The sequence below is a fragment of the Syngnathoides biaculeatus genome, chromosome 14, assembly GCF_019802595.1.
Source record: "Syngnathoides biaculeatus isolate LvHL_M chromosome 14, ASM1980259v1, whole genome shotgun sequence".
NCBI lineage: Eukaryota > Metazoa > Chordata > Actinopteri > Syngnathiformes > Syngnathidae > Syngnathoides > Syngnathoides biaculeatus.
This window is the reverse complement of record NC_084653.1, coordinates 8885530-8900050: the sequence shown is the minus strand read 5'-3', so window position 1 is coordinate 8900050 and position 14521 is coordinate 8885530. Positions and strand designations below refer to the sequence as shown.

At 40.7% G+C, this 14521-nt stretch overlaps 1 protein-coding gene across 1 annotated transcript in view; it reads left to right on the top strand.

The window, feature by feature from the left end:
- Nucleotides 1–4638: 4638 nt before the first annotated feature.
- LOC133512288 (ephrin type-A receptor 6-like) overlaps nucleotides 4639–14521 on the top strand; it is an 83333-nt gene continuing 73450 nt past the window's right edge. The window contains exons 1-2 of the mRNA XM_061841765.1: nucleotides 4639–4691; nucleotides 4913–5068. Coding sequence (XP_061697749.1) covers nucleotides 5056–5068 — 13 coding nt within the window. The 5' untranslated portion in view covers nucleotides 4639–4691; nucleotides 4913–5055. The remainder of the gene's footprint in view (nucleotides 4692–4912; nucleotides 5069–14521) is intronic.

Genomic DNA, 14521 nt, shown 5'->3' with positions numbered 1-14521 from the left:
TTTTTTTTTCCAGGTTTTTTTTTCTTTTCAAGATGGAAGATCAACATGTGGTGCTTTGTTTTTGTTTGTTTGTTTGTTTGTATTTACAATGTATTGCCCGACTCATTCAGCAATCTGAGTTTAGTGTGCAATTACATTACTACTGCCTGGAGAGGTATGGCTTCTTAACACTGTGTGTGAATATGCATCTGTATGTGCATGCATGATTTCTCAGTTGAGGCATTGTCAGCCACAGTGTAGTACCACTCTGACCCTGGAGTGGAGTCTGACCGCACAAATTGAGGGAGAATGTTGTTACAAGGTTTTAAAAGAAACATTGCTCGGTTCATGTAAGGTCGACCAGAGTCCCTATTAGGCTGACAGTGTCAAAAGGATCTCGTATAGCGGAGGCTGGGGTTGACAGACAGATTGTGACTCAAGGACACAGTTCTATATGAGGTTAATGATGTCTGCAGCCTGGGCCGGGCATAAACCGTGACACTAGTCATCGTAATACAAGCTTGTTGCTTTTGTGGCTCGGTAATTAAATGCATTTTTTAAAAGGAGTTCGTAGTTGATTTAACACCCATCTGAAGAGAAAGACCAGAAGAAGAAGTTTGAAACATATACCACACAATCACTTAAAGGAGAATTGGACCTTCTTTCACTTGCAGTCAATTTTGGGTTTATTATTTGGTTGTTAGACATGTGACTGCACAGTTACACACAGTTTGGGTACATCTGACAATCTTCAGATATGTAAATCATTTTTTAAAATATATTAATCTTTATTTGATACTCATGATGACCACGTTGAAATGTTAGAATTAAAGATGAAAGTGGACTTTCGTGAAAATTCCTGAAAATCCAAATGTGAGTACTAGGGGGGTCCGGAGGCATCTCCCCCCTGGAAATTTTTGAAAAAACGGATGGCTGTGGTCCATTCTGGTGATATCTGTGAACAAAATTCCGACAAAAATTTAAAGTAAAAATTCTAAGTCCTGACCAAAAAAAAAAAAAATGGGCAGAAGTTCCCCAAGGGCCAAGTTCAGATTTTTTTGCCCCTCATCCACCTATCACCGGATAGCACAAAATCCCATTTGTCATTAAATATGCTTAAAATATGCCATCTTATCTCAAGACAAATTAATTAAGTGAACTATTCAGTGTGACATATTGTTGTGGAGGGGGGCACGCACCACGGGACTGCCGTACATAGGAGGCCAGCTTGCTAGAACGCCCCTTTATGTGCATGCACTCGAGGTATTGGTCACACCTGAATCAAGCGACGAGGTGGATGATAGTCTGTTTGGTTTTATTTTTTTTGTTTTTTTTATGCCGTCACATTGCCTCACGATCTGGTGTATGTGAATTTCCTTTGACGTGGCTCATGATGTTGATGACTTTCGACGTAAATACACTCACTTTACGTGAAGCAGTTCTGAACATGCGCTTTCGTACATGCTCAATACGGTTAACTTGCATTTCCTGTTTCCGGATGAATACCAGTTGGAGCAGGCTTGTTTGGTTAACAACGTTTATGAAATAAACACGTAAATTAATGTCAAGACCACACAAAATAAGTAACGTCTTGAGAGAATGCGAGGGGAGGGGCGTTACTCTTACTACTGTTAGTGCCTCAACATGGCTACGCTCGTGAAAGCTAAACAACGAACTCAAACGCTGCTCAAATGTTCGTCCAATGTTGTCAACTAATATCCGGATTAATTTTAGGCAATTTTTCCTCAATTTTCCAGAGCTATTTTCATAAAAATTAAAAAATCCGGAATTCTGGGAAAATCCAGAGGACTTTCATCACTGTATAATTCTTTTTCTCCCAGATATCATGATGAATTATTGTCCTCAAGAATTTAGTGGAAGAAGTAAATTCTGAGTACAGATTTGACTTTGTATCACAGTATTTATATAATATAGATTTGACTTATAATACATAAAATAGTGTAATATATAGTAGTAACAGGAAGCTAATCATATATATCCACTGATTATCCATATCGCTTATCCTCACAAGGGTCACAGGAGAGCCGCAGCCTATCACAGCATAGCTTTGGGCGAAAGGCAGACTACACCCTGAATTGGTCGCTAATCTGTCAGTCGCAGGGCAGATAGCACCATCACTCAACGGGAATCAATCCCACGCTGCCCGCACCAAACTCAGGTGTGTGTATTACTACACCATCAGTACCTCTAATCGCATATATTATCTCGGTATCTTAAACTAGCTGGTCTATTTAAAGTATTACTGTAATGAGAAAATAGGAAGGAAATTATTTTTTGTATGCTTAAAAATATGTTCTCCAAACAAAAATAATCTAAATGCATTTGTGAGATGATTAAATTACAGTGCAGAAAATAAGTATTTGAACACCCTGCTATCCCTCCAAAGATTTTCTAATGGGTTAGGTCTGGACACTGGGTAGGCCACGCCACAAAATTGATATGCTTCTTAAGGAGCCACTCCTTGCTTTTCCTGGCTGTGTGCTTCGCATCATTGTCATGTTGAAAGACCCAGCCACGACCCATCTTCAATGCTCTGACTGAGGGAAAGAGGTTGTTCCCCAAAATCTCACAATACATGGCTGCGGTCATCCTCTCCTTAATACAGTGCAGTCGTCCTGCCCCATGTGCAGAAAAACACCCCCAAAGCATGATGCTACCACACCCATGCTTCACAGTAGGGATGGTGTTCTTGGAATGGAACCCATCATTCGTCTTCCTCCAAACACGGTTAGTGGATTTATGACCAAAAAGTTCCATTTTGGTCTCATCTGACCACAAAACTTTCTCCCATGACTCCTCTGTATCATCCAAATGGTCATTGGCAAACTTAAGACGGGCCTTGACATGTGCTGGTTTAAGTAAGGGAACCTTCCGTGCCATGCATGATTTCAAACCATGACAGTCACCTTCGAAACGGTGATCCCAGCTCTTCTCTGGTCATTGACCAAGTCCTGTCGTGTAGCCCTGGGCTTATTCCTCATGTTTCTCAGGATCATTGAGACTCCACGATGTGATATTTTGTATGGGGCTCTACGCCGATTGAGATTGACCGCCATGTTTAACTTCTTCCATTTTCTAATGATTGCTCCAACAATGGACCTTTTTTCACCAAGCTGCTTGCCAATTTCTCCATAGCCCTTTCCAGCCGTGTGGAGTTGTACAATTTTGTCTCTGGTGTCTTTGGACAGCTCTTTGGTCTTGGCCATATTACGTGTTTGAGTATTACTGATTGTATGGGGTGGACAGCTATTTTTATGCAGGCAACGACCTCACACAGGTGCATCTGATTAAGGATAATACATGGAGTGAAGGTGGACTTTTAAAGGTGGACTAACAGGTCTTTGAGGGTCAGAATTCTTGCTGATGGACAGGTGTTCAAATACTTATATGCAGCTCTATCACACAAATAAATTGTTGAAAAAAATCGTACATTGTGATTTTTTTTTTTTTTTAGATGATCTCTCTCACAGTGGACATGCACCTACGATGAAAATTTCAGACCCCTCCATGATTTCTAAGTGGGAGAACTTGCAATATAGCAGGGTGTTCAAATACTTATTTTCTTCACTGTATTGGTTTGGAAGTCACTATTGATAGATACAGAATATACACTCTATAGATCCCGGTGTATAGATTTACCATGAGCCCATCTTGTGAGAGAAATTCCATGTTGGGTAACTACAGTTGAAAGTACAATTACTAGCAAAGCAACGGTACTGATGGTATAACAAAATGGGCGGTCAGAATATGACAGCATGTTAACTTGGAAAAAAAGCTGGCAATTAAACAGAATGAATCGTGGCTCCTAAAATAGTTTGTGTCCCTATGAATTTGGGCTATGTGAAAAGTATTTCCTGATCTAATTCATTTTCAAGGGATTAGCGCTCACTAAGGCTCAGTTTATTTTGGCCAGCAATGGAGACTCACAAAGACTTAATGCTTCAAGATGACAAATTTTGCTGTTTGCTGAAAAAATATCACTTGGGTGGCAGCTGTTAAGTGTTGGCCCGACAGTTCTGAGGACTGGGGTTCAAATCCCGGCACCCACCTGTGTGGAGTTTGCATGCCCTCCCCGTGCCTGCATGGGTTTTCTCTGGGCACTCCAGTTTCCTCCCAAATCCCCAAAACATTAACATTAGCATTAACTGAAGAATCTAAATTGCCGGTAGGTGTGATTGTGAGTGCGACTGTCATCTGTCTTCATGTGCATTGCGACTGGCTGGCAACCAGTCCAGGGTGTACCCCGCCTCCTGCCCGTTGACAGCTGGGATTGGCTCCAGCGCTCCCACAACCCTTGTGAGGACAAGCGGCCAAGAGAATTGATGGATGGAGGGATGGATTTTTGTCCTGAGGATAATCCAAATAGAATTCCTGTGTGTCCCACAATGAGTTATTGGAAAAATGACTTCTCTAGAATTGAAGCAGAGGTTTAGACAAATAACTCAGATCAAATTTGTTTTGGTTTGTAAAGTGTGGAGGGTATTGCAGCAGTTCTAAGCAACAATTTATGTTCCCAATTTCAGTGAAAAAAAAAAAAAAAAAACAGGTGAAACGCGTTATCATGATAGAGGAGCCCTCATGTTTTTTTTTCCTCTGTAATGCTTTAATCAAGCTTTAAATAAAGACATACTCCAACAACTCCAGCAAAGCTATACAAATGAAGATAAAGTACGCTTAAAGTCAAATACTTTGTAAGCGTTGATGCCTTGATTATCATATTTGACTGTTCAAGTAGGAATCTGTAATGAATCCACAAGAGGTCACAGAAATAGTTAGCATAAACCATTTTTTAAACAAGCTGGTTGTTAAAACCAGTTCGGTGGTGTGCTAGCTTGTGCGTTGAAATTCTCATCATATATTAAGCTTGTTACTTATTGTAACTCTCTATCCTTTTTTTGTGTGTCCCACCCAGCATGCCAGCCAGGCTTTTACAAAGCTTTTGCTGGAAATATCAAGTGTTCAAAGTGCCCCCCAAATAGTTTAAGCTACGGAGAAGGTGCTGCAGTCTGCCGATGTGCAGTTGGGTACTTCAGGGCCGGAAAAGATCCTCCAACAATGGCTTGCACACGTGAGTATACTGCAGCATTCCAATATTTACTCATTGGCAGTGTTGAGTGGTAATGGCATTAAAAGTAGTGGTGTTCATACTTCTACTACATTTCAGAATAGTGTGGTCGTCATGTTCCTCTTTTCAACACCAAGTAGCTTTTGAGTTGTGAACCCAGTTTTTTGATCACACAGCATGGTTATGCCCACAGAAACTACATTTCGACAGGTCCTTCTAACTTTTAAATGCATCTCTTCTGTTTGGCACACATACCTATCCTTCTGCGAATGCAAGACGGGGTAAAAAAAAAAAAAAGTGCAGCAGAGCAGAAAGCACACAGTTGGAGACAATGTTACTTCTTGAAACCTCACGGCTAGATGATGCAGTGTTTACCAAAAAGGAGACGTGTGTCGTTGGATAGGACATCCAACACAAATTTATGCACGGCCATTCCGGATTTTTCTCCGGTGATGCAACAATCGCCAGCTAGGCTAGTCATCACAACTTGGACAGAAAATACCAACAGCTAACATAGCACTAGCTAGCAACATGGTTTTGCCACTAGTGTGAGAAGGGAATTTCGGGAGAAACAGATGGAAAAAATAAGAATAAGAGCAGAGAAGATAGTTTCCTGTTATGTAAGTTAGTGATAGGTTTCCAATTACCTGTCATGCCTTGCGACAGCCGCCATCTTGTGTGTCATAGAGGTCAGAGAATACAGGCGATAGGTGAAGCGTGAAGTTTTCTTTAATTTATCTGATTGGTCTAAGAGTTATGATGTTGTAGAAAAGGGGAATCCTGGGACTGTGGTGACATCATCGGAAACCTATCCATTGTCATTTTATTGGAGCTTAGTTTGCTACACTTCTTTCGTGTGTGGCTTCGTTGTTGTTGTTTTCCTTTCAGCTTGTCCCTTTCGAGGTCGCCACAGCGTATCATCTCAGATGAACACATATATATGTTTTGCACAATTTTTACGCCGGATGCCCATCCTGACGCAACCCTTCTCAGGGAGTGGAGGCCCCAGTGGGATACGAACCCACAACCCCTGGTTTACCAATAGTGAAGCTAAAAGTAATGTAGAATAACGTGTAGCTTAGCTACATTTTCTGAGTAGATTGTCTCACACTGCTCATTGGGCACATACTGTATGAATTTAACAATATTTAGAGGTGGGCAAGTTAAGCTTCGTGAAGCGCTCAGGATTTCCTAACAATTGACCCCTCCGTGGATATTGCGCAATCCGCGTCACTGACCAATCAGAGGCCAGAGATCTGCATAAACCAAAGCCCGTTTTTGCTCCCGCCATTTTCTCAGACAACATTGCATGGTCCAGTATAGGTTTAGTTAGCGTTTTATCGCGTATTTGGGTTATTTAACAAAAAATATGGTTAAGAGGTGTCATCACGGACTTTGTAATAGTGACGACAGGTATCCTGAAAGGCTAGTTGGTGGAGTTCCATTCGTACCCTTTCCAAAACCGAAGACCCAGTACGAAAAATGCCTTCGATGGATCAAATATTGTGGAAGACCGCATCATCAACTAAATCCATCTAATATCAACCAGAACACATATGTTTGCACGAAGGTATGCCTTATATTTGATTTTCAATACATGTCTCGTATAAATGAATTTGAAGTTCTTCGCTAGCATAACACTGCTGCGTGTGAACGATTGACACACTTATTCTTTGTTGAGCGATATTTAGCGATGATCGGACTGCACAAACGTATTGATTTCTTGCTGGCTCGCGACCGAAGCTTAACCAGACTGTGTTTGCACGAAGATATGCCCTAAATTTGATTTTTAATACACGTCTCGTATAAATGAATGAGACGTTCTGCGCTGGCATAACACTGCTACGTGTGAACGATTGCCACACTTATTCTTTGTTGAGCGATATTTAGCGATGATCGGACTGCACAAACATATTGATTTCGTGCTGGCTCACGACCGACGCTTAACCAGACTGTGTTTGGACGAAGATATGCCCTAAATTTGATTTTTAATACACGTCTCGTATAAATGAATGAGACGTTCTCTGCTAGCATAACACCGCTACGTGTGAACGATTGACACACTTATTCTTTGTTGAGCGATATTTAGCGATGATCGGACTGCACAAACATATTGATTTCGTGCTGGCTCACGACCGACGCTTAACCAGACTGTGTTTGGACGAAGATATGCCCTAAATTTGATTTTTAATACACGTCTCGTATAAATGAATGAGACGTTCTCCGCTAGCATAACATTGCTACGTGTGAATGATTGAAAGAAATCAGAAGCATGGCGTCTCTCTCAGTTAAGAATGTATTGTATTTAGAATATATAAAATATCGTTGATTTGAATGAAATCAGAAGCATGGAGTCTGTCTCAGTTCAGAATGTATTGTATTGTATTTGCCATTTTTACTGTTTGTCTTACGTCAGCGCACGTGGCGTGACGTCACTTCCTGAGGCGTGGTTAAGTGCCCTGTACGGAGGGGTCAATTTTGACTAAAAAGGTTCAAAACTGCAATGCTTCAGTGTTAGGGACATCTAGTGGACAACTGAAGCCATAACAACCTCTCGAGAACATGACTGAAGCACTGGCAGTTGCCCCATAAAAATCAATAAAAGTTCAGAAAAGTCTTTATGATCATTCAAGTCTTTTCTTCATTTATACCAAATAAGGATTGCATTGTCATTAAATAAAATATGCAGATGCTACATGATACACTAAAACACATTTCAGATTATGTGAATTCAGAAACATTGTTTTTTGTTGTTTTTTTCCCTGTGTGGCTGCATGTGTGCATGCATTTGTGATCTTTATAAGGAAAAACTTTAAAGATACGAGGTTTGTCATTTCGGGATTTCTATCGTTGATAAGCTAGTACGCGCTCACTCTCCATACCTCTATCGCCTCAATGATGCATTTTATACAGCTAGTATGTCGCCAAACCATTCAAATCTGTCAAACTTGTCAAGCTTATATTGGTTCAGAATCCATTGAAATGCCATGAGTCAATGAAAAGCTTCAAAACATTTTGAATGAATGACGCATGAAGCAAAACAGCAAAACCTTCAAAGCGTCAAATGACATCGGTCACCTGATACTGGTCTTTTGATCAGAGGTCCGACACAGTGTTTTGAATCACTTCACCTCAGGAAGAGTGACACAAGCTCCGATTCAATAAAAAATATGATATCAATATCAATATTTATCACTGTAAACTATGTTGGTTTTGCATTAGAACACATTTTCAGGATTCTCTCTTCAGCTGATAGCCAATAATAAGGAATGTTATTAGCCTACCTTTATTAGAGATAATTGTGATTAATACCTGTGACTCTAGATGAACCTTGTGGTATTTAATACATATGTCTTCAGAGTAAGAGTGTACAATAGACAATCAAATGAAATGCATGTGGATCAGCTGCCATGTCTTCATCGTTGTCACTGACTAATTATGAAGTAATATTTGCATTAAATTAAAGTTTAATTTGACTAATTCCCCTTTAATTAAAAAAAAAAAAACATTTAGCTGTCATTTAGATACAAGGAGACCATCACTGGAATCTTTGTACGGAGGGGGAGATTTTTTTTGTACTTTGCATTGTAAAAAAAAATAATAATAATAAGGATTCTGGGAGCTTAATCTGCAAGATGCAATCCTTGGAGAAGAAATGTGCAGAAATTCTTGGTTTGTATTGCACTTCTAAAATTAATCAGCGTCTGCCAGTTTTTGGTTGAGCTGCATAAAATCATGTTAACAGTGGATATGGAATAGAAGTGTATATGCTCAATAAGAAAAAAAATGTTCTGTTGCCTCTGACTGCATAGATCATTGCAGTTGTGGGCAAGTCATTGACTATCAGACGTATGCACTGTGGTCAGATCAGTGTCCTCCATGGAAGTTTCTTGGCCCATTAAAAGCATTCACATTCCCACCAAAACACTTATGACAATTTTATTTGTGTTTTTGCAAACTTAAAGTGAAAATGTTAAACTTGTGTTCTTTTAACGACACAAACAATACATTGCTAACAAAACCAAGCCAGCTATGAACCATCAATTTGAAAGGCTGCTTCCAAATTCGTTTCATTTGTTTTTTGGGTTTTTTTTACAATGATATTGCCATTTGTTTTTTGTGGTGTAAAACTAAATTATTCCTTCCACGATATCTTTTCCAATGCATCCTGACAGCTGAATGATGCGTCCAAACAGTTTTAAGGTTAATGTTATTTTGCTCCTATATTTGAAATACAGAATTATTTTTTGTGCGCTGTATTGGCTGTGCCAAGGTGGAATTTTAATATTGCACAGTGTCTCAAACTGCACTTTCTACTTTGGCTTTGCAACACATTTTTCAGACTAGACCTTTCTAACTTGAAAAAGAGCTCTCCTCCAGTTTCACCGCTTTTTCTTCTGTTTGCATTATATACTCTGACAGCTATTACATCTTAAAATAACACCATTTCTTATTTGTACTTTCGCCATCGTTATCGAGACTAAACATAAGCAGCGTGTCTAGTGTGGATAAACAGCTCAGATAATGGATGGATGGAGCTTTGATAAAAAATCTAAATACAGCAGCTGTGTTCACAAAAATTAAACTTCAACAAATATTAAAAATAACCAAAAAGGCTGTGTTCTTTAATAACTTAGCAGCGAGTATACACTTTGCCCTTGCCCGCTCGCGTTCCTGCATATTCACGGATTTTGCTCTCCAAGTTTTTGTTCTTTTTTGATGTCCTGTCTTTTCACGATTACAGAGGTCTTCAATTATCTTCTAAATAAACAAGGCCCCACATTAGACACGGCGCCTTACAATGTGGTGCACCTTATGTGCACAGTGAGTTCCAACATCTGCAAATGTTGTTTCGTGACTTGTCCAATAATGGACATTTAAACACACTGGTTATGCTGTTAGCCTGCATGCTAGCATGTGATTTAGTGTGGATGTAAGCTACCATATGATGGCGCTCACGAATGTAAGCTTTTTCGGCTTACAGATGTAAAAAGCACTACAGAAGAGCAACAACAAAAACAGTCCGTGCGGAACCCCGCACCCCAACTCGAGGTCCCGCGGGTGAAGTATGTAAACACCACACTAGCATACATGCTTACAGTGTAACCAGTGTGTTCAAGTGTACTCCATTGGATAAGTCACACAACAATTGACCCCTCCGTACAGGGCACTTAACCACGCCTCCTGAAGTGACATCACGCCACGTGCGCTGACGTAAGACAAACAGTAAAAATGGCAAATACAATACAATACATTCTGAACTGAAACAGACTCTATGCTTCTGATTTCATTCAAATCAACGATATATTATAGATTCTAAATACAATACATTCTTAACTGAGAGAGACGCCATGCTTCTGATTTCATTCAATCATTCACACGTAGCAATGTTATGCTAGCGCAGAACGTCTCATTCATTTATACGAGATGTGTATTAAAAATCAAATTTAGGGCATATCTTCGTGCAAACACTGGTTAAGCCTCGGCCGCGAGCCAGCAAGAAATCAATACGTTTGTGCAGTCCGATCATCGCTAAATATCGCTCAACAAAGAATAAGTCTGGCATTCGTTCGCACGTAGCAATGTTATGCTAGCGCAGAACGTCTCATTCATTTATACGAGACGTGTATTAAAAATCAAATTTAGGGCATATCTTCATGCAAACACAGTCTGGTTAAGCTTCGGCCGCGAGCCAGCAAGAAATCAATACGTTTGTGCAGTCCGATCATCGCTAAATATCGCTCAACAAAGAATAAGTGTGGCAATCGTTCACACGTAGCAGTGTTATGCCAGCGGAGAACGTCTTATTCATTTATACGAGACGTTTATTAAAAATCAAATTTAGGGCATATCTTCGTGCAAACACCGTCTGGTTAAGCTTCTGGCCGCGAGCCAGCAAGAAATCAATACGTTTGTGCAGTCCGATCATCGCTAAATATCGCTCAACAAAGAATAAGTGTGTCAATCGTTCACACGCAGCAGTGTTATGCTAGCGAAGAACTTCAAATTCATTTATACGAGACATCTATTGAAAATCAAATATAGGGCATACCTTCGTGTAAACATATGTGTTCCGGTTGATATTAGATGGATTTAGTTGATGATGCGGTCTTCCACAAAGTTTGATCCATCGAAGGCATTTTTCGTACTGGGTCTTCGGTTTTGGAAAGGGTACCAATCGAACTCCACCAACTAGCCTTTCAGGATACCTGTCGTCACTATTACAAAGTCCGTGACTACACCTCTTAACCATATTTTTTGTTAAATAACCCAAATACGCGATAAAACGCTAACTAAACCTTTACTGGACCATTCAATGTTGTCAGAGAAAATGGCGGGAGCAAAAACGGGCTTTGGTCGATGCAGATCTCTGGCCTCTGATTGGTCAGTGACGCGGATTGCGCAATATCCACGGAGGGGTCAATTGTACACATAAGGCATGGTGTCCATTTTGTAAGACTTTTAAGTGAATCTTGTTGTTGCAAAAATATGGTACATATGATACATGGGTATATTAATACAACATCCATTATTTGCCGATTTTCGTTATTAGCGTGGCTGTAAGGAATGTCTCCCCTGTGAATAACGGGGGAACAATCAAGTTAGCAGTAAAGAAGAGCTAAGAAAAAGTGCCAGGTCGCAACATCGATAACCGGGAAAGCAAATCAAAGCAACCTATTTTGATTCAAGATTTGTACTATTTTTTAAAAAGTCATCAGCCTTTCCTTTTTACCTTTGTCAACATATTCTATGGTTACATCTCTTATAGAGTGTACACTATGGTTTATATATTGTGCGTATACGTATGCCATATTCACGTTTGAATTCTCATTGTTCTGCCGAGGGTTCAATAAGATGACAGTAAACAGGAAATATCCCACCGTGTATTTTTTGGTCCCAGCTGAAGAAATGGGGTGGGATGGTTGTGTTTAAAATTGATTTTGTCCCATTGAGGTTTTACGTTTTGGTGTCTTTTTAGCAACTCAGACACATTAGATATACCAGCTCTTTGTTGTTAGTGTGATGCCTCCTTCATGCGGCTTCCAAAATGTTTCCGCATCGTCGTGGTGGCTTTAGGCTTTACAACCAATTCATTTCATCCATCCATCCATCCATTTTCTTTGCCGCTTATCCTCACAACGGTCGCGAGGAGTGCTGGAGCCTATCCCAGCTGTCATCGGGCAGGAGTCAGGGTACACCCTGAAATGGTTTCCAGCCAATGGCTGGGCACATTGAGACAAACAGACGCACTTACAATGACACTTAGGGGCAATTTAGTGTGTCCAATTAATGTTGCGTGTTGTTGGGATGTGGAAGGAAACCGCAGTGCCCGGAGAAAACCAACGCAGGCATGGGGAGAACATGCAAACTCCACACAGGCGGGGCCGGGATTGAACCCAGGACCTCAGAACTGAGAGGCCAACGCTTTCCAGCTGAACCACCGTGCTGCCGCTAATTCCATTAATGCCACAATTTTTTTATTTTTTTTGTAAATTCATTGCTTAGCTTTGTAAATGAGTAGCTACATTTCAAATATACATGCGTATGCACACAAATGTGGACGCGGCTAATCAGATGGAGGGTCTCTGCTCTTCACTATCTCAGTGTGGTTTAGAGACCATGATGATGAAGTCCATCATATGTCTGCTTTGAAGTCGCGAAAATGTTTTTCTTTATCAAATGACTGAACGCCTGTACAGACCCTCTTTTTTGTTGTTGTTGCTGTTGTTTTTGTTTTGTCTTACGATTCAGAAATTAAGGCGGCAGGGTGAAGGAGCTGGAAAGCGTTGGACCCGGGTTCAATCCCAGATCATCTCTGTGCGGAGTTTGCATGTTCTCCCCGTGCCTGCGTGGGTTTTCTCTGGACACTCCGGTTTCCACACGCTAAATTTCCCTTAGGTGTGATTGTGAGTGTGACTGTTGTCTGTCTCTAAGTGCCCTGCAAATAGCTGGCAACCAGTGTAGGGTGTTGTGTGCCTTCTGCCCTTTGGCAGCTGGGATAGACTCCAGCACCCCTGTGACCCATGTAAGAATAAGCGGCTAAGAAAATGGATGGATATTCAGAAAGTATGACGCATGAGGAACCAAATTAGTCGCACTCTGTCCTGTCTAAAATAAAATGAAAATTCCAACAATACGCCAAAATACTAAATGATACCTATGCATCATAATATACAGACTTATTATACTTTATGTGTCCGCACTAATTCCTGTGTGTCTCAGACATGGAAAGCTCATCAAACAAGATGGATTGCAAATGTTCATAGTCCACAATAATGGTCGACTTGCCGGGACACCTATCGTGGCATCGAGGCTACAGTTTAGCGTTCTCTGTCGTCCTCTATTGTTATAAATCAAGCCAAAAAATAAATTGTGTCAAATTAAAGAGAAATGCCGTATAAAGCTGAATGCTGGAGGAAGAAAGGAAGGATATCACAGGAGAAGAGATAAAGGAGGAGGAAAATGGGTGGAGTAGACATCGAGGGAAGAAAGGAATGAAGATACTGATCCAAATCTTCCTCTAGAGGAGAATAGAGGCTGATTGATGGCGGTGGAGTTGATCCACAGGAGGGCAAGGTGGGTGGATTCTGCTTGGCGGAGAGAATAGAGGAGGTGCAACGATGGCCGATAAAGGCAGCGACAGATAAAGAGAGGGAAAGAATGGACATACGCTGGCAGAAGTGGAGGAGGAGCATTGCTGTCTGCTGAGATTTCCAGCAAAGGCAGAGAGGGATGGAGGGTTGTTGTGGGAGAGGGAAACATTGCATTGTCTTGGCAGACAGTGAACTTGGCAGGGAAGGAGTTTTCAAATCTCACAGGCCTTTTAACTCTACCCTCTTGACGGCTGACTGCCTGCTACAACACAGTGCCTACTCTGATGCACTAACATGCACATCTAGGAACCACAAAAATACCTTAAGCACCCAAATGAGAGAGAGGCAAAAGAATATAATGAATGGAATTGAGCGGTACAGCAGTGAAACAATGTTAACCTTTTAACATTGTGTTTTGTGGAAGTGTTAATAATTGGGCAGAGCTTTTAAAGTTCAGTTGCACTGTGCCTCATGGGTCAATTCTAGGTCCTGTTCTTTTCTCACAATGTCTAGTCACTGACTGTAAAGCATTCAAGGTTCTTTCTCCTCAGAATATCCAAGTAGTTTTGTTACGCAAAAGGAATGCCTTAGTGAGCAGTCTGCAATTACAGAACGGACCAACATGTTTTTTAAGAGCTCAGTAAAATGTGTGGGGAGGAGATTGTCACCAAGTTCTCCAGTGTGTGTTTCTTTCGGCTTGTCCCTTTCGGGGTCGCCAAACAATAAAAAAAAGAATGTAGCAATTGCCATCCTAAAAGTGTCACTAAATTGATGCATGACCTCATAGCCTCCCTTGAATATATGATTGTAAGGTCGCTTTAAGTGAGAGAAATAAAGTCTTGGAAAAGATTTTAAAAAAAAT